The 20,349-nt window shown below is 40.8% G+C and overlaps 1 protein-coding gene across 5 annotated transcripts in view; it reads left to right on the top strand.

The window, feature by feature from the left end:
* The window catches only part of LOC126108581 (sorting nexin-13-like), a 417,686-nt gene that overhangs the window by 276,953 nt on the left and 120,384 nt on the right, over positions 1–20,349 (top strand). For all 5 annotated transcript variants that reach the window (XM_049913874.1, XM_049913875.1, XM_049913873.1 and 2 more), the window contains 2 exons: positions 10,021–10,291; positions 15,611–15,772. In XM_049913874.1, the coding sequence (XP_049769831.1) occupies positions 10,021–10,291; positions 15,611–15,772 (433 nt within the window). The remainder of the gene's footprint in view (positions 1–10,020; positions 10,292–15,610; positions 15,773–20,349) is intronic.

Raw genomic sequence — 20,349 nt, 5'->3', positions numbered from 1 at the left:
TAGAATTGGGGAGAAAGAAATTTGTGGCATAGCCTGGCTAAGAAGAAGGGGTTGGTTGGCAGGAGAAATAAAGGGATCACTAGCTTAGTATTAGAGGCAACTTTGTGGTGTAAACATTGTAGAGGAAGACAGAGATCAATACAGTAAGTAGATTCAAGGGGATGTAGGTTCCAGTAGTTATTTGGAGATGAAGAGGCTCACTTGGGATAGAGCAGCATGGAGAGCTGCATCAAACTAGTCTTTGGATTGAGGACGACGACAAAACAACAACAGCAGCAGCAGCAGCAGCAAATAAGTCGGACTGTCCTGACACAGCGGCAGCATTTCTGGTGCTGCCTCGGTTCATCAGGCATTTTGTCTGGATGTGAGTAGTCACAGAACACAACCCAGTGGTAGATGACTTTTATTAGGTTCAAAATATTGTGCAAGATGCTGAAAGCTGACCTGTGACTGATTATCGCTTTCTCCTCACAACTTTCACGTGTGAAATGTGTGATCCCGTTGGTACGTTAACTTAAATGTTCACCTGTGGGAGCTGCATCTAATATCTGGTCTTATGCCCAAGGGAGACTTGTGATCGTAGACCTCACAACCTCGAATTGGATTCTCATGATGGAAATGATAAGGCCGCAAACGCTGCGGTACTCACGACCCAAAATAAACTTGACAATTTGTGTGATTGGGCACATGGGTACTTACATGATTCACAGTTGATTATCCATTTTCAACATTATTACTCATACGTACAATTAGAACATTAAACAATAAGATTCACTAAGAATTATTTGACCACTGACCATACACAATTGTTCTAATAAGAAGCAGCAACAGCAGTTGGTTAAGGCTGAAATGTTCCAAAGTGCTGAGCCTTCATTCGCACGATGGAAAACATCCCAGTTACGGTATAAGGTAAAATCTATATTCGTCTTTTTGTTTTGGCCATCTGCGGACCACTGTAATTTGTGGCAGCCTTATTTCTTCTCTTCTTTCTCCTTGTCCAATATGCTTTCACTCTAATATTCGTAGAAGCTTTCGAAATGTGGTGCTTCGTGCTTCTGCCCATGATAATTTTCTTCTGGATCTTAGTTTTGTTGTCAAGACCTGTAACAATCTGGATTTTTTATTTAAAAATCTCGGGTCGAGCGTGCTTTGGTTCTTTTGTTCACTAGAAACTGTGTTATTTGTGTGTTCATCTCCCTTGTCCCAAAGAATATGCTCCTTCTTTTCCAGATGATATTTGAGATTCTTTCTACCTTGGTACACAGTTCTCGGTTTGCTAGTCTTCTAAACTGACTGTTGTGACTTGGCAAGACAGCCAAGCCACTATGATTGGTAGCCGAAAAGCACGCATTAAGCTCACGCAGGCTGGCGTGAGGTCTGGAACAGGACAATGTAATTAATATAGCCAATAAGGTACGTTGCTGCTGGAATACTTAACTTTAATTCATATTTGGTGAACATCGGTCTGATGGTACATGCATCACAAGATAAATAGCAATTGATAAAGGCGCCTTGCTAGGTCGTAGCAAATGACGTAGCTGAAGGCTATGCTAAACTGTCGTCTCTGCAAATGAGAGCGTATGTAGACAGTGAACCATCGCTAGCAAAGTGGGCTGTACAACTGGGCGAGTGCTAGGGAGTCTCTCCAGACTAGATCTGCTGTGTGGCGGCGTTCAATCTGCAATCACTGGTAGTGGCGACACGCGGGTCCGACGTATACTAACGGACTGCGGCCGATTTAAAGGCTACCACCCAGCAAGTGTGGTGTCTGGCTGTGACACCACACTGACTATCTTCCACTCTTAGAGATCCCAATATCCTGAGAATTTTTTGTTCCACCAGTTCTACTCTCTTAAGAACTTGTGTTCTTAGTAGGTTAAGAATTTCTGCTACGTGCAAGGCTTCAGGACAGATCCCTGCTGGTAACCTCTCAATTTTGGATTGATCAAAATATGCTTTTTATTGTAGATGTGTACAGTTAGTTGTATGCTAAATTGATTTTGTTTATTCATGCTCCCAGTCTTCCTTTCCTGTCACCCCAGTTTCTATCCATTCTACCAGGGATTTAAATCTCTCCATCTTCTGAATTTTCCCTCCTCCTATTATCATCCATCTTTGAGCTAGAAACTGGGTTGTTTAGGAAATCAGCCTTATGTAAACACTATTAGTTTATTTTTATATTTACCCAGACATGTTTAGACACCAATGTGTCATCTTTTGTGGATTTAATGTATATTTCTTAAAAATTGCATCTCTAACGAACTGTATTATTACACATCAATTTTACCAGGGATTGTTATTACTTAGACTGATTTTGTTAAACCTGATGCTGAGGGTAGTTTTATGCAGTTGTACTGTTGCATTCTTGAATTTGTTGTAGAGTTTTGTGGGAAATGCTTGGCTTGGCTTTGAGATACTCATTGTACTAATATTTGAATCTCTTATTTTCGTTCTTACATGTTTGCGATTTAAAAACTGTTCAGGAAATCAGTCTTATGCAAACACAATTAGTTTATTTTTATGTTTACACCGACATGTTTCGACATCAGTGTGTCATCTTCTGTCAGTCTAAGCTAAGCATTTCCCACAAAGCTCTACAACTACAACAACAGTACAACTGCATAAAACTATCGTCAGCATGAGGTTTAACAAAATCTGTCTGAGTAATAACATCTAGCGGTTCTCGGCTGATGCTAAGGATCTCACTTTATTAAGAATTGTAGTACAAAGTAATGTTTCCAGTTACAGTTACATTTTCAGCAAGAACACCAAGTCCTTTAATCCATACATGTATTTTTTCATCATAACTAACTTTCCTACAGGAACGGGTATACAAACTAAAAGGCATATTACTATACACAAACCTAGGTCTACTTTGATTCTTCGGGTCAATTCCACAATTCCAGGTCTTATAAGCGATGACATCGCGCTCGGAGAAAGATTCGAGTCCAGGAAGGGCGGCGTTTTCACAGTGGACAATAGCGAGTGTAAACCACCCACTGCCATCTGCTCCAGTTGTGACATCAAGTGAAAAATTAACTCGACAACCGCGAAAGAATATAGGTCCATTCAGTATAACAGATTGTGCAGTGCCATTTGTGCCAAGTTTATTTTCAAGACTAATAATGTGTTTGCAGACTGGCATGCGGTGGCGGCATTGACGATACACACGTCGACGAGGCATAGTGCTTCAATGCTGTCGCAGATAGAGCTCACAGCGGAATGATTCTGCTGGCGTGCACTGCCCGCTTATATAGAGAGCGAGTGACCTCGGTTACATAAGCCGCTGATAACGGACTGGTAAAATCGATGTATAATAATACAGTTCAGTTAGTGATGCAAATTTAAGAAATAAAAAGAGATCCACAGAAGATGACACATTGGTGTCAAAACATGTCTGGGTAAATATAAAAATAAAAATAAACTAATTTCCTAAACAACCCAGTTTTTAAATTGCAAACACGGAAGAATGTAAAGAAGAGCTTCAAACCTTAGTAAAATGAGTATCTGTGAGCTACCTTGCTGTTTGTCATATACTGCATCTTCTCAGTAGAGATCTATAAGTATGCTGTAACAGCTGGTCTCTGTAGTTGCGTGGTTTGGTTGACCACCTCTTCTAACGATTGTGACAGTATCATAATATTGTCTGTGAATGGTATGCAGTCCACCCGTATTCCTTTTGTATTGCAACCCAGTCATATTCCACACGTTCTTATTACTTCTTGTCACTACTCCATCACCACCTTAACCAAGTACACAGTTAAAGAGTAAAGGGAAAAGTCCATATCACCCCACGTTTAATCTTGCAGGCCTGTGAAACTTTTGCTCTGAACTTGACCGCGGTGTATGACACTTCTGAATGTTAATTTTTTGTTGAAATATCACTATGCACAATAATTTGTAAAAATAAGAAAACTTTGACGCACCATTCTTCAAGAACAAAGGCCTCACTTATCTTATGATTACCGGTTCTTCACAGAGACGGTGTGCAACATCTTTCTTCATCGTTTAGACTCGGTACACGACAATGAAAGTGTCTGTGCCTCATAACTGCCGTGTCGTACGATAGTACATCATTGCTGTATAGTACATCATTGCTGTACACTTCCACCAATTCGGCGTGGACTGTTGCTGAGTTGATCTCCTTCAAATTGAGAAAATGAATTAGCTCGCAGTACTCCACATCATGAAAGAGCTGTGGAATTTTGTTTTGGGTCCTGTAGCAGCATGCTATGGTACTGTGGTTCAACCTCTAAGACTTTATTTTTATCAGGAGGCAAAGTTAGTCCTGTTTGCAGCTGAGGCAAGCATTGTTATGAAGCTGAGCAAAAGGCTGACAGAGAGAATAATAAATGATATCTTTATGACAATTACTGATTGGTTTTGCACAAATGGGGTAGCTTCAAACTCTCAAAAAACACATTTCGACCAGCCTTATACCGTCAAAAATATTTCGCCTCCTGTTAAACTAGTATAAGTACAATAAGTAATAAGCAGGGTAGAAAATTAAAAGTTCTAGGTGTGCATATTTATGGAAACTTGAACTGGAACAAACATGTACTAGACCTGCTAAAATGTTTAAGTTTGGCTACTTCAGCTGTAATGATAATTGTCAACTGCAGAGATGCAGAAGTCAAAAAGTTAACGTGTTTTGCAGATTTTCATTCCTTGATGACTTAAGGGATAATATTCTAGGGTAGCTCCACACTTAGGCAAAACATATCCATTACACAACAGAAAGTAATTAGAATTTTATGTGGAATCGCCCACATACCAATTAGAGGTATCTACTTAAGCATCTGGGAATATTAACTATTGTACGTAACATTCCGTAAAAATGTTGGAACACATGAGGCAATACTGACCCTTCGACTTATCTTAGAAGCTAGATTAAGGAAAGGCAAACTTAGGTTTCTAGCATTTGTAGACTTAGAGAAAGCTTTTGACAATGTTGACTGGAATACTCTCTTTCAAATTCTGAAGGTGGCAGGGGCAAAATACAGTGAGCGAAAGGCTATTTACAATTTGTACAGGAAGCAGATGGCAGTTATAAGAGTCAAGGGGCATGAAAGGGAAGCAGTGGTTGAGAAGGGAGTGAGACAGAGTTGTAGCCTCTCCCTGATGTTATTCAATCTGTATATTGAGCAAGCAGTAAAGGAAACAAAAGAAAAATTCGGAGTAGGTATTAAAATCCATGGAGAAGAAATAAAAACTTTGAGGTTCGCTGATGACATTGTAATTCTGTCAGAGATAGCAAAGGACCTAGAAGAGCAGCTGAACGGAATGGACAGTGTCTTGAGAGGAGGATATAAGATGAACGTCAACAAAAGCAAAACGAGAATAATGGAATGTAGTCAAATTAAATTGGGTGATGCTGAGGAAATTAGATTAGGAAATGAGAGGCTTAAAGTTGTGAATGAGTTTTGTTATTTGGGGAGCAAAATAACTGATGATGGTCGAAGTAGAGAGGATATAAAATGTAGACTGGCAATGGCAAGGAAAGCGTTTCTGAAGAAGAGAAATTTGTTAACATTGAATATAGATTTGTCAGGAAGTCGTTTCTGAAAGTATTTGTATGGAGTGTAGCCATGTATGGAAGTGAAACATGGACAATAAATAATTTGGACAAGAAGAAAATAGAAGCTTTTGAAATGTGGTGCTACAGAAGAATGCTGAAGATTAGATGGGTAGATCACATAACTAATGAGGAGGTGTTGAATAGAATTGGGGAGAAAAGGAGTTTGTGGCACAACTTGACTAGAAGAATGGATCGGTTGTTGGGACGTGTTCTGAGGCATCAAGGGATCGCCAATTTAGTACTGGAGGGCAGAGTGCAAGGTAAAAATCGCAGAGGGGGACCAAGAGATGAATACACTAAGCAGATTCAGAAGGATGTAGGTTGCAGTAGATACTGGGAGATGAAGAAGCTTGCACAGGATAGAGTAGCATGGAGAGCTGCATCAAACCAGTCTCTGGACTGAAGACCACAACAACGACAACAACATAATATTCACTTACAAATTTGTTGTCAACAATTCACTGGAGTTTGGGAAAAATGGGGAGATTCACAATGACAGCCAAGAAAGAAAAAAACAGTCTGCATTGCCCTTTAGTGGATCTAATGTTGGTACCGAAAGGGATGAAATGTTCAACTATAAAATTATTGTCATCTACTCGCAGAAATAAAATGTCTTGCAACCAGCAAGATGTTTTCAAATGTAGATTAAAGGTGTTTTTCCTTAAAATGTCCTTATTTACATAGAACAAGTCTTTAAGAAAAATAATTAGTGATTTTTACATTAAAACAATCTTTCAGTGGCTAGTGTGTGATTGGCATGTTCTACATCATAATGTTTATCGTGAACGATCTACAGAACAAGTAACCAACCAATCTTTAGTCAACAGTAGACCTGCAATAACTGGAACTTTGTCATGTAACTAACTAAAAGTATGTCACAGTTGGTAAGTGTTAGGTATACTAGTGCAAAGTGAATCCAGAATGGTTGGATGCAAAGAAACTAGGCCCAGTAATGATGCATGTAATTCTTAATAAATGAAATATGACTGTAGCAAGACCACTGATAGCTAATTGAGTAGAACATTCATTAATTGCGCGGTGTAAAAGTAGCGGACATAGTACAAGTAAATTGAATGTAAGTGAACCTGAAAAATCGTTTGTAAGCTCCTATCAAAAATGAATATTTAGGGTTCATCAAAATATGTTGGGGAGGGAGGGGGTGGGGAGTGGGTAATAAATAAAACACTGTTACTGGTTTCTCCCTCTTTGTATTACTCAAATAGCCTGGTGAACTTTCTGCATTCTCTTTCTTAAATAAGAATTAAACTAGGTAAGTGCTGAACTACATATCTCGTAGGAACTTAAATGTTATGGCTGTCACTACCACATGCTTTTGATAAGTCACAGAAGATACCAACACGCTATATTTTAAGATTACCGATTTTATGGTGTGCTCCGTAAGTGTATAAGCAGCTGACTTAGTTGGTGGCTCTTTTTATCGAGTAATGTCATATTTTCTCAAGTATAAGACAAGGTTTTTTCCCAAATTCGTCATTCAAAAGATACGAGGTCACCTTATATTCACAGATTAAACTAGTGCTGGTGAAGTTAACATTTTTACATTGTTTAATACAGTATATAGGGATCATCTTACATTTGCAGATGAAGTTTTGGCTATCGAGGTCACACAGGGATTTATTTTGAGGAATGTAGAGGAGCAAGGCTCAGAAAACAGTACTCTTATTACAACAGGCTCGAGGTTCTGCAGTATGCAATATGCCGAAGCACTCGATATGGTATCGACATTGCTCGAACAATTGGGTGACACCTGACTCGACAACAGTCCACTTTTCTGCTTACAATATGACAGTATTCTGAAACACAGAAGGAAATAGCATTAAATTCTGCCATTTTACAAATGCTTGTTGTATTTGAACAGGTTTGCTTTGAAAGCTCTCATCCATGTCTGTATGCCGTGTAATGCTGATTTTTAAGTAAAGCTAACATTTGAAATCTGAAAATGGTGTCCTTCAGAAAACATTAATTGTTTGTCCACCCAGATCAATATTTTACTTGATTATGAGAAACTGTAATGATTTTACTAAGTGGGTTGCAAATTCTGTTGTTGTTCACAATTGGAATACTCGGTAAAAACGTTTCCAGCTTTTAATCTGCTCTAGAACATGAAGGTGACATTCAAATGAAACAAAAACAAAAATTAATGCAGAATGAAATGTCTAAGAAATGAAACAAATCATATTAATATTGTTGTTGCGAGAATGAATTACAGCGACGATATCTGTTGTGGAGATTTGTGTATTAGTTGCTGCTGTTACATATGACTTGCACCCTAGATGACGATGCTGTCAGTGTTTAGCAGTTAGTCAAGCACACACTACAGAAGGGTTGAAGAGGAGTAACACTGGTACCAGTTTGGCTGAGAACTAGAGAAGTGCAGGGAGGGCAGTAGTAATTGGGCAGAAAATTGTCATGCTGCCAGCTGTGAGAATCTATACTGTGTACTTTGGCTTTTAAATTGCAGTTTGCCTGAATCCATTCGTAATCAAAACTGAACTGACTTTAAAATTTGACAAATACTCACCAATAGTATTCATTTCTGCAAGAGATGTTATAGGTCTAGATAGGGTCCAGTGGCGTATTTTGTGTTGCAATGATATTTGTTGATGATCATCGTGATATATGACGGGAATGAAAGGGGGTGTGTCAGATGCTTCTACACAGCCAGTGAGAGAGTGGCAGGCAGATGATATGTTTGAAAGCAAGTGTCATTGTAACATTCTCGTGTCAGTTGTGGTTGTTGTTGTGGTCTTCAGCCCAGAGAATAGTTTGATGCAGCTCTCCATGCTACTCTATCCTGTGAAAGCTTCTTCATCTCCCAGTACCTACTGCAACCTACATCCCTCTGAAGCTTACTGTATTCATCTCTTGGTCTCTCCCTATGATTTTTACCCTCCATGCTTCCCTCCAATGCTAAATTGGCGATCCCTTGATGCCTCAGAATGTGTCCTACCGATGGATCCCTTCTTCTACTCAAGTTGTGCCACCAATAGCTCTTCTCCACAATTCTATTCAGTACCTCATCAATAGTTTCATGATCCACCCATCTAATCTTCAGCATTCTTCTGTAGCACCACATTTCGAATGCTTCTATTCTCTTCGTGTCTAAACTATTTATTGTCCATGTTTCAAATCCAAATATGGCCACACTCCATACAAATACTTTCAGAAATGACTTCCTGCCACTTAAATCTATACTCGATGTCAAGAAATTTCTCTTCTTCAGAAACGCTTTCCTTGCCATTGCCAGTCTACATTTTATATCCTCTCTACTTCGACGATCATCAGTTATTTTGATCCCCAAATAGCAAAACTCCTTTACTACTTTAAGTGTCTCATTTCCTAATCTAATTCCCTCAGCATCACCCGACTTAATTTGACTACATTCCATTATCCTCGTTTTACTTTTGTTGATGTTCATCTTACATCCTCCTTTCAAGACACTATCCATTCCGTTCAACTGTTCTTCCAAGTCCTTTGCTGTCTCCAACAGAATTACAGTGTCATTGGAAAACCTCAAGGTTTTTATTTCTTCTCTGTGGATTTTAATTCCTACTCCTAATGTTTGTTTTGGTTCCTTTACTGCTTGCTTGATATGTAGATTGAATAACATTGGGATATGATGTGAAATTTAGGATAGGCTACAACCGTGTCTCACTTCCTTCCCAATACTGCTTCCCTTTCATGCCCCTTGACTCTTACAAGTGGCATCTGCTTTCTGTACAAATTGTAAATAGCCTTTCTCTCTCTGTATTTGACTCCTGCCACCTTCACCTTCTTGTCAGTATAGAAGCGAAATCTGACATGTACTCGGACAAAAACAGCTGTTTTCTTGGGTCCCACGTTAACCTCAACCTGAGAAATTGCTTCTTATTCAGAAGAAACAGCCAGATATTTGTGACAACATAGATATAAATTTCACAGCTGTGCTATTAGGACGGTGGTGGTGGTGGCGGTGGGGGTGGTGGTGGGGGTGGTGGTGATGGTGGTTAAAGGAAGTGATGTATTTTATTTCTCCTCGTATTAACATAATGTAGACATTCAATAAATGGCATAAATTTTTGAATACATTATGTCAAACAATTTGTAATTTTGATTAGTGATAATATGTTAAAATTCTCAAGAAACCCCTTAAAAAAATGGTTTGGAGGGGGGGGGGGGTGTCTTACAATCAGGGTCATGTTATACTCAGATAGGTACGGTATAATCAGGGTCATCTTATACTCGGGTTAATATGGTACTCAGAATTCTTTTGATATATGGAAAACTTTGTGCCTTTCTATTGTATTGTACATGTTTTGAGGTCTGCAGAGGTCATCATCCACGTCAGCCTTTGCAAAAGTGTAACACAATTTTGGGACGAGATCTCATTACGTATGCGATAGGCCTTTCTCAATACTCACCCGTCCGCGCTCGTCCGACAGTCAGAGGAGCGCTTCCTGCCCGGGTTCCGCGCCTCGGTGGGCTACGTGCGACTGCTGGCGGAGCTGGACCTGCTGAGGGAGCCGGGGTCGGGAGGCGCGAGTGCCGGCGCTGGCGGGCACGGCCACGGCGACGACGAGGAGGACTCGGCCGAGAGTAGCCTCTCAGACAACGTCAGCCTCGCCAGCTTCGAGTCCGACTCGGCCACCGTCCCCGCGCCGGCGGCCGCGGCCGCCGCACTGCTGTCCGACCCTCTGGCGCTCCACGGTACAGGTACGTGTCCGCTCGCTCCCTCCATACTGTCGCTCGCCCTCCTACGGAGTGACTACGCGGAAACGGACGATGAGCGATTCGCGCGTCACGGGAGGGTCCACGTGCGAAAGGACCATGTTTCTGTGGATTGTTGCAGGTGGAGTCGTCTGCCACCTCAAATACTGAGGAGACCTATTCAGCTGTGGTATTGTACAAAAAGCATTGTAGCCTGGGCTAGGTTTTTAAATCAATGTTTCTCGGCATTTTATCAGAGAACTGTGAATTGTGTTCAAATTTACACTCTGAGCGGCAACGGCTGTGTTGTGATATTTCTGGAAACGTGCTTTTAGTGTTTGCTTACCTAATATATTCACAGTTTATCATTCTGAATTGTATGCAATCTCGAGGGTGCTCGAGCAGACGGGATGTATCGTGCCACTGAATTCCTGACCTGCACCAAAATCCTAAGTAGCCATCAGGCTGCCCATCAGATTGTAATGCGTCTCTTTCTCCGGGGGACAAATATTAATTATTGTCAGTAGTAGTATATTAAGCTACAGATTATCATTTTAAACCTGTGGTGTCTCCCTGGTGTGTCTAGTCGACCACAAGTCCCCGTCACGCTGTTCACTCTAACAACAGAGTACATACAGGGTTCAAGACACGGAGAAAGAAAGGTATAATCACAATTTGAATTTAGAGTAATATAACTTTCTTACCTTTATTGGTTGTTGTTGCACGCTCGTGGTCCAGTGATGAATCTCGCCATCTGCTGTTTGTTAAATCAATTTCAGATCCAGGGTGTGTATTCTGCTGCATTAAGAACTGACACATATTTAAACTTCCAACTTTTATTTTATAAATGCTGATCATGACGATATTCAGTAATTTTCAATGTAACAGCTTTTCCAGTACATCATTTCGTTCGCTCTATCCTTGACCTTCTCAAAGCAAGCGTATTATGAGACGTCTCAACACCAACTGCCTATTGTCTCTACACGCGCTAACAACCAGCTCCTGTTTACAGAGCTTACAAACTGTGCAGTACTGCCAATCTTCGTTTTATATCGATATTTTACACATCACATGAATACATATGTGAAAAACATAGTACGAATATATCTAAACACAAAGATTCTGTAAGTTACGAATCGAAAGCGTTGGTACGTTGATAGAAACAATAACAAACACAAACACACACACAAATTTCAAGCTTTCGCAACCCACGGTTGCTTCATCTGTAAAGAGCGAAGGAGAGGGTAAGACGAAAGGATGTGGGTTTTAAGGGAGAGGGTAAGGAGTCATTCCAATCCCGGGAGCGGGGTACACACACACACACACACACACACACACACACACACACACATATTCAGACTCAGGCAGTGTTTATTGTATCTGTATATGTGCGGATGGATATGTGTGTGTGTGTGTGCACGTGTATACCTGTCCCTTTTTCCCCCCAAGGTAAGTCTTTCCGCTCCCGGGACTGGAATGACTCCTTACCCTCTCCCTTAAAACCCACATCCTTTCGTCTTACCCTCTCCTTCCCTCTTTCCGGTTGAAGCAACCGTGGGCTGCGAAAGCTTGAAATTTGTGTGTGTGTTTGTTATTGTTTCTCTCAACGTACCAACGCTTTTGTTTCGTAAGTTACAGAATATTTGTTTTTAGATATATTTTTCCCACGTGGAATGTTTCCCCCTCTTATATTCAAAACATAGTATGAAAAATGAAAAGTGTTTCTAATACAGTTCTGTGGCAATATACTTCATGATTGTCCTCATATTAACAGTTTTGTAACAAAATAATAATATGTTTATGTTTACGTAGTTAAAGTTCAGTTGCTCCTTCAAGTTGATTGACGGCACCACACACGTCGCCAGCCGGTGGTATCGGTAGTTTCAGTAGTCCGTTACATTACAAGATGTACCCGACAGAAAAGTACGTTCAGTTGATCCCCGGCACTCTCTTCCACTTATAGAGGCGGAAGAAGGAGGTGTCGTTCTGCTCGGTACCTGGGCATATAGGATTTCAGGACGATGATACACCGAGCAGCTGGGGATGTCTGGATAGAAAATAAATTTCTGAATGTGCTGCTTCTTTCGGAGCAGTTACCTCTGTCGAGGCACAGGATTGCATGTCTGTGGGAGGAGGACTTTTTAGGTGGGGTCGAGGGATGACGAGCAGCAGTCGGTGAAACAAATGATGCGACTGCAGTGTTCCTCTCTCAGGCCACTGCAGCAGGAGGAATGGCTATTAATGTGCCACTGTCCTCTGTCGCGTAGACACCTCCTATGGTGGGAAGATCCGCCAGTAACTGAACTCGTTATACTGGTGTTTAAGTACTGGCGCCACACGAAGGTGCAAATAATGTGGATTATTTCGTGCTGTGTGGTTGTCAGATTCTTTCGACAGCACCAATTCACGCATCTGAGTTCGCACCTCCGCAGTCTCTCACTGTGAATGCCACTGTAACAGTATAATACGTTCATAAATAATGTCGCCATTTTATCCAATGATTGCAGATTATGCTGTATCCAGGTATGATTTTCATGATGAGCAATTTAGAAATGAAGAAACTTCATCCCTTTCAGAAGATATATAAAAAAACTTTTACACAAATTGAATCATGGATGTCCATCCTATTGCATGGACGAGGGACTTAAGCTGTAAAAAACCATGTTGTCGGTAATGTGCTGCTGTAAGTAGTTGTGTGAGAAAATAAAGACGTTCTCAGGATACAGCTGGGGTGGTACATTTTCTTTTATATACGCCATAGGTTCACCCAGAATCACAGACAGGAAGAGACCACTAGTTAGAAAGTCAAAAATTTGATATCAGCTTTAGGAAACATTAGCATACAGACATACGTTCACCTTTCTTTTCGTACATCTCTCCTTTTTTGTGCGGGTACATTTATATTGAATCTGGGCCCAGCAAATCACTCTGATACTTACTGAATGACACATGTTTTATGGCTAAACCAAAATAAGAGCTGTTACACTATTTCATATGAGGGCTGCAACCAACTTACCAGCTGACCTGCCCTGCATTTTAAGAGACATTTAAGATTGTGTGTGATACCTGACTTTCTGTGTAATCCTGTAGGTAGGAGATTTTAAGGTGTGTGTAAGGTGACTGGTTTACATTTTATTCTTTCATTGACCAACCATGCATCATTGCTTGCTACATTATTTTAGCTGTTGTGTAGTTATAGTTTCTGTATTTTAATCGTCCACTGATTTGAGGCACACATCTTTTAGTCTTTGGTGTAAAAGTGAGAGTGCCTGTAAGAGAGTGTGTGGCGAAGTGCCTGGGATAAATTTTTATGTTCTACATTTTGGCGCACAAAACACCCCTCCCCCCCCCCCCCCCTCCCCACACACACACACACACACACACACACACACACACACACACACACACACACACACACTCTCTCTCTCTCTCTCTCTCTCTCTCTCTCTCTCTCTCTCTTATATGAGTGAATGTCTAGTCATTTGGGCATGTCCAAAAGGGCAGACACCACATGGAATCTGCAGCTGTGATACATATTATGTTATTAGGTAAATTTTTGGAGAAGAGGGGAGAAATGAAAGGTAGGGTAAGGAATTGTGGATATCACCTGCATCGGGACTTCGTGCGAAATTAGTGGTGACAAGTGAAAAGTCACGTGCCCATCCAGCGGCATCTATCCACAGTCCCCAACCGTGTCCTCAGTACTCGCTGCTTTTGAGATTCTCACAGGAAGTCAAACATAATTCTGCATCCACACCGAAAGCAGCGGGTCCGTTGCCCATAGAGGCAATTCAGTGGTATGAATGCGTGGTGTCTGTTCTTTCGGACATGTCTGTGTTATTGCAGGTATGTGGCTGTTCTTTAAATCTTATTTCAAACATGTGTGTCATCTGCCTAAAATAAAATCAATTTCATTTGTCACATGTGATATTATAAATGCCTGAATTAGAAAAATTACTGTGCTGCTAGCCAGTTTTATGGTGAAGGTGCAATTGCAAAGTGTTGTTAGTGCGGAAGCCTACTTTTGCAGCGTATTTGCAAAAATAATTTTGGATTTTTGGACACTTTGCACTATTCCATTGTGACATACTTTGTTTTGTTGCTGTTATATTGACTTTCATTTCTGTGTGTAATCATTCTCTTTTTGATGTTGTAATAAAAGTTTATTATGTCCTTACTCTCATATCAATTAGCCCAGTCTATTTGTTTAAGGATGTTGTGTTATTTGTCTATTTCTTACTGTGACAAAGGAAGCTATGTCAAACAGTTGATCATCGAATTGAAGAAGGCTTTTTTATGTTGTTGAAGATGGCGCAATTTTACGTGGATTGTGCTGTCTGTTGTGGTTGGTTGTTTGGCATTTTTAGAAAATTTGTGTGTTACACGTGTGTCAGTGACTTCTAGGATTGCATTCAAATCCTATATGAACTGGTTGAAGCATGAATGGCATCTTTCACTCATTTTTACATGTTTATGACTTGGTGCAGTAATGTTTCCTTCGTTTACATTTGCTAGATTCTGAAGACGGCTATTACACATCTGAAGCCAGTAATCTTGTTAAAAAAAACTTAGCTATCGAGACAGATAGATAAAAAGTTATGAAGAAATTATAATGGTCAACTTCACTGACCGGTACTGTGGTGCAAATGCTGAGCTTCTGCACAGTTAATGAGTATGCCAAAATAAAGATGTCAGAAAATGTAATAAACTGTGACAGCGGTTTACAGTTTAAACGATATACAGACTGCCATCTCATCTACTAGAGTTGGGGAGTGCTCAGAGGAAGTGCACTTCATTGAACAGTAGTGTGGGCCCTGAAGAACCGAGGACAATCAGACTTCGTAGTGAATGGTAGGAGTCAAACTCCACCACAAACAATTACGTGACACCGACAGTGTTTCAGTGCGATCGGAGCACGAGCATCGAGTACAGGTAATGACTACACACAAGGGAGACGGCCAGGCTGATCGATGAAAAATTGTGTGACAAAATAGAATTGACAACTCGGCTGAACCTGTGAAATATCACCATTAATCACAACCTGAGAGATTAAAACTGCCTTCTTCGTTTACAGAAACGAATCATTTGCTTTGCTGTGCATTGCACTGAAGTTTCTCGGCAGAAGCTCATAATGCAGGAGAAGTGAAGTGGCGAAGATTAAGAGTCGTACCCAGATAGCTCACTTGCTAAAAGCATTGTGTGTGAAAGGTGAGTTTGTCGCTTCAGTCCTTGTCTGCGGAAGAGTTTTTATCTGCGAGGAAGTTTCCTCTTCGTGTTGTCGGTCAGTATGTGTTACGGTTGCTACAGGTGGATTGCCTGTTCTAGGGTCCACACTGTCCCTGCCCGGTCCACCCACGGCGACGTCGGGCAGCGACTGCGGCTCCGTTGCGTCGTCCGTGTCTTCGGCCGCTTCAGCTGCCGGCAGTCAGTTCCTCGCCGAGAAGAGGCAGGGTCCGTCTTCCCTCACTGCCGAGATCATCGAAACGGGTGAGCTGTTTCCCTGTGTGCTTGATTGTGTGGAACTGAGTCATTGAGTTTTAGTCTGCCAGAAACTTTAGAGTAATATAATAGCCAACTTCTGCTTGAAATACACATTTGTATTAAATGAGTTTCAAATCTGATCACGATTATGCAGATGCTAATTTAGTGCTTTAAACTATTACTGCCCAAATTAATATTTTGTTAAATGTTTTCCATTTATTATTTTTTCCTCGATTGTAACATTCGAAAAGAAGCATTTAAAGTGAGAAACCCAGTTTTACCTTTATAGTTTTAATATAATATACACTGAAGTGCCAAAAAAACTGGTATAGGCATGCTTATTCAAATACAAGATGTGTAAATAGACAGAATACGGCGCTGCAGACGTCAATGCGTATACAAGACAACAGGTGTCTGGTGCAGTTGTTAGATCTGTCAATGCTGCTACAGTGGCAGGGTATCAAGATTTAACAGAGTTTTAATGTGGTGTTATAGTCGGCGGACAAGCAGTGGGACACAGTATCTCGTGGGTAGTAATGTATGGGGATTTTATCGTACGACTATTTCATGAATGTACCATGAATATCAGGAATCCGGTAAAACGTGAAATGTATGACATCAGTGCGGCGGGAAATGAACAGCACCGACGACAACTGAGGAGAATTGTTCAGTGTGACAGAAGTGCAACAGATTTCAATGATGGGCCATCAACAGATGTCAGTGTGCGAAAAATTCAATGAAACATCATCGATATTAGCTTTTAGAGCCAAAGGCCCACTCGTGTACTCTTGATGATGGCACGACACAAAGTTTTACGCCTCACCTGGGCCCGTCAAAAGCGACATTGGATTGTTGATGACTGGAAACGTGTTGCCTGGTCTGACAAGTCTCATTTCAAATGAATTTGAGCGGATGGATGTATACGGGTATGGAGATGTCGTCAAGAATCCGTGGACCCCGTTTGTCAGCAGGGGTCTGTTCGAGCTCGTGTAGGCTCTGTAATGGTGTAGGTCGTGTGCAATAGGAGTGATGTGGGACCCTTGCTATGTCTAGATACGACTCTGACTGGTGACACGTACGTAAGCATCCTGTCTGATCACCTGCACCCATTCGTGTCCATTGTGCATTTCTATGGACTTGGACAATTCCAGCAGGATAATACAATACCCCACACATCCAGAGCTGCTACAGATTGGCTCTTCTGAGTTTACCACTTCTGCTTGCCACCAAACGTCTGAGACATGAACGTTATTGAGCATATCTGGGATATCTGGGATGCCTTGCAATGTGCTGTTCAGAACAGATCTCCACGATCTCTTACTGTTATGGATTTATGGATAGCCCTGCAGGATTCATAGTGTCAATTCCCTCCAGAACTACTTCGTACACGAGTCGAGTCCATGCCAAGTCGTGTTGCAGCACTTCTGCATGCTCACAGGGGCCCAACACGATATTAGGCAGGTTTACCAGTTCCTTTGGCTCTTCGGTGTACTATACTGTACAGAGCTGAATTAACAACTGAACTACTTAAGAAGGGAAGAGACAAAATTGTGAAACAAGTACACAGACTCGTAACCAACATTTGGAATGAAGAAAGAATATCATCCGAGTGGAAACAAGCAATCGTAGTACCAATTCAAAAAAAGGGTGGTAAACGAGAATGCAGAAATTACAGGGGCATCTCATTAAATAGCACAGCTGTGAAGTGTTCTTAAAGATTCTTGAGGAAAGATTGGAACAGTATTTAAAAGACACGGTAGATGGGAAGATAAGGGATTTACGAAGAATTCATCAACCACTGATCAGATATTTGTACAGAAAGGAGCCATATCAAAATATTGGGAGTGCAACAAAACGGTCGAATATTGTTTGTTGATTTTTAGAAAACCTACGATAGCATGAATGGAGAAGCATTGTGGGAGAAAATACAGAAGTTTGAAATACCAAGTAAGATTACAAATTTTGTACAAGTTACACTGGAAGACTCAAAGGGATAGTTAAAATGGATGCAGAATATTCCATGGCTTTTGACATAAAAACAATAGTCAGGCAAGAAGATGGAATATCACGACTCTTGTTCAGTGTACTAATACAGGTAGCACTGGGCGCATCAAGTGAAGCAAGGGAGGGAGTTGAAGTAGTTGTTGTTGTTGTTGTTGTTGTTGTTGTTGTTGTGGTCTTCAGTCCTGAGACTGGTTTGATGCAGCTCTCCATGCTACTCTATCCTGTGCAAGCTTCTTCATCTCCCAGTACCTACTGCAACCTACATTCTTCTGAATCTGCTTAGTGTATTCATCTCTTGGTCTCCCTCTATGATTTTTACCCCCCCACGCTGCCCTCCAATACTAAATTGGTGATCCCTTGATGCCTCAGAACAAGTCCTACCAACCGGTTCCTTCTGCTAGTCAAGTTATGCCACAAACTCCTCTTCTCCCCAATCCTATTCAATACCTCCCCATTAGTTACATGACCTACCCATCTAATCTTCAGCATTCTTCTGTAGCACCACATTTCGAAAGCTTCTATTCTCTTCTTGTCCAAACTATTTATCGTCCATGTTTCACTTCCATACATGGCTACACTCCATACAAATACTTTCAGAAACGACTTCCTGACACTTAAATCTATACTCGATGTTAACAAATTTTTCTCCTTCAGAAACGCTTTCCTTGCCATTGCCAGTCTATATTTTATATCCTCTCTACTTCGACCATCATCAGTTATTTTGTTCCCCAAATAGCAAAACTCCTTTACTACTTTAAGTGTCTCATTTCCTAATCTAATTCCCTCAGCATCACCCGATTTAATTTGACTACATCCCTATATTCTCGTTTTGCTTTTGTTGATGTTCATCTTATATCCTCCTCTCAAGACACTGTCCATTCCGTTCAGCTGCTCTTCCAGGTCCTTTGCTGTCTCTGACAGAATTACAATGTCACCGGGGAACCTCAAAGTTTTTATTTCTTTTCCATGGAGTTTAATTCCTACTCCGAATTTTTCTTTTGTTTCCTTTACTGCTTGCTCAATATACAGATTGAATAACATAAGGGAGAGGCTACAACTCTGTCTCACTCCCTTCCCAACCACTGCTTCCCTTTCATATCCCTCGACTCTTATAACAGCCATCTTGTTTCTGTACAAATTGTAAATAGCCTTTTGCTCCCTGTATTTGACCCCTGCCATCTTTAGAATTCGAAGGAGATTATTCCAATCAACATTGTCAAAAGCTTTCTCTAAGCCTACAAATGCTAGAAACGTAGGTTTGCCTTTCCTTAATCTAGCTTCTAAGATAAGTCGTAAGGTCAGTATTGCCTCACGTGTTTCAATATTTCTACAGAATCCAAACTGATCTTCCCTGAGGTCACTTCTACCAGTTTTTCCATTCGTCTGTAAAGAATTTGTGTTAATATTTTGTAGCCGTGACTTATTAAACTGATAGTTCGTAATTTTCACATCTGTCAACACCTGCTTTCTTTGGGATTGGAATTATTATATTCTTCTTGAAGTCTGAGGGTATTTCGCCTGTCTCGTACATCTTGCTCACCAGATGGTACAGTTTTGTGAGGACTGGCTCTCCCAAGGCCGTCAGTAGTTCTAATGGAATGTTGTCTACTCTTGTGGCCTTGTTTCGACTCAAGTCTTTCAGTGCTCTGTCAAACTCTTCACGCAGTATCATATCTCCCATTTCATCTTCATCTACATCCTCTTTCATTTCCATAATATTGTCCTCAAGTACATTGCCCTTGTATAGACCCTCTATATACTCCTTCCACCTTTCTGCTTTCCCTTCTTTGCTTAGAACAGGGTTTCCATCTGAGCTCTTGATATTCATACAAGTGGCTCTCTTTTCTCCAAAGGTCTCTTTAATTTTTCTGTAGGCAGTATCTATCTTACCCCTCGTGAGATAAGCCTCTACATCCTTACATTTGTCCTCTAGCCATCCCTGCTTAGCCAGTTTGCACTTCCGGTCAGTCTCATTTTGGAGACGTTTGTATTCTTTCTTGCCTGCTTCATTTACTGCATTTTTATATCTTTTCCTTTCATCAATTAAATTCAATATTTCTTCTGTTACCCAAGGATTTCTACTAGCCCTCGTCTTTTTACTTACTTTATCCTCTGCTGCCTTCAATATTTCGTCCCTCAAAGCTACCCATTCTTCTTCTACTGTATTTCTTTCCTCCATTCCTGTCAATTGAGGGAGTTGGCATAGCTGAAAGTCTAGATGACCTGAAAATACTGGCAAGGAAGCTACTTCAAAAAACAGCGGGAGTTGGATTAGAGGTAAATGACAAGGAAACAAAATTTGCAATGGTAGGAAACAAAATTCGTAATGGTACAAGGAAATTAGCATAACCATGCAGACTGATAACCACATGTTCAAAGAAAGAGAAGAGTTTAAATATCTGGCGGTTGGAGTAAACTACAGAAATGATGAAAAACAAGAAATAGAAGTTAGTATAAAAGCAGCATCCAGAGCAGCATATTCACTCGACAGGCTGCCGTCCTCCAAAATTTTATCGAGAGGAACCAAATAAGTATATGTAAAACTACAAGTCAGACCAGTATACCTATATGGGGCAGAA

This window comes from Schistocerca cancellata, chromosome 11 (genome assembly GCF_023864275.1).
Source record: "Schistocerca cancellata isolate TAMUIC-IGC-003103 chromosome 11, iqSchCanc2.1, whole genome shotgun sequence".
NCBI lineage: Eukaryota > Metazoa > Arthropoda > Insecta > Orthoptera > Acrididae > Schistocerca > Schistocerca cancellata.
Note: the sequence above shows the minus strand (reverse complement) of the source record. Positions and strands in the feature narration are given on the sequence as shown.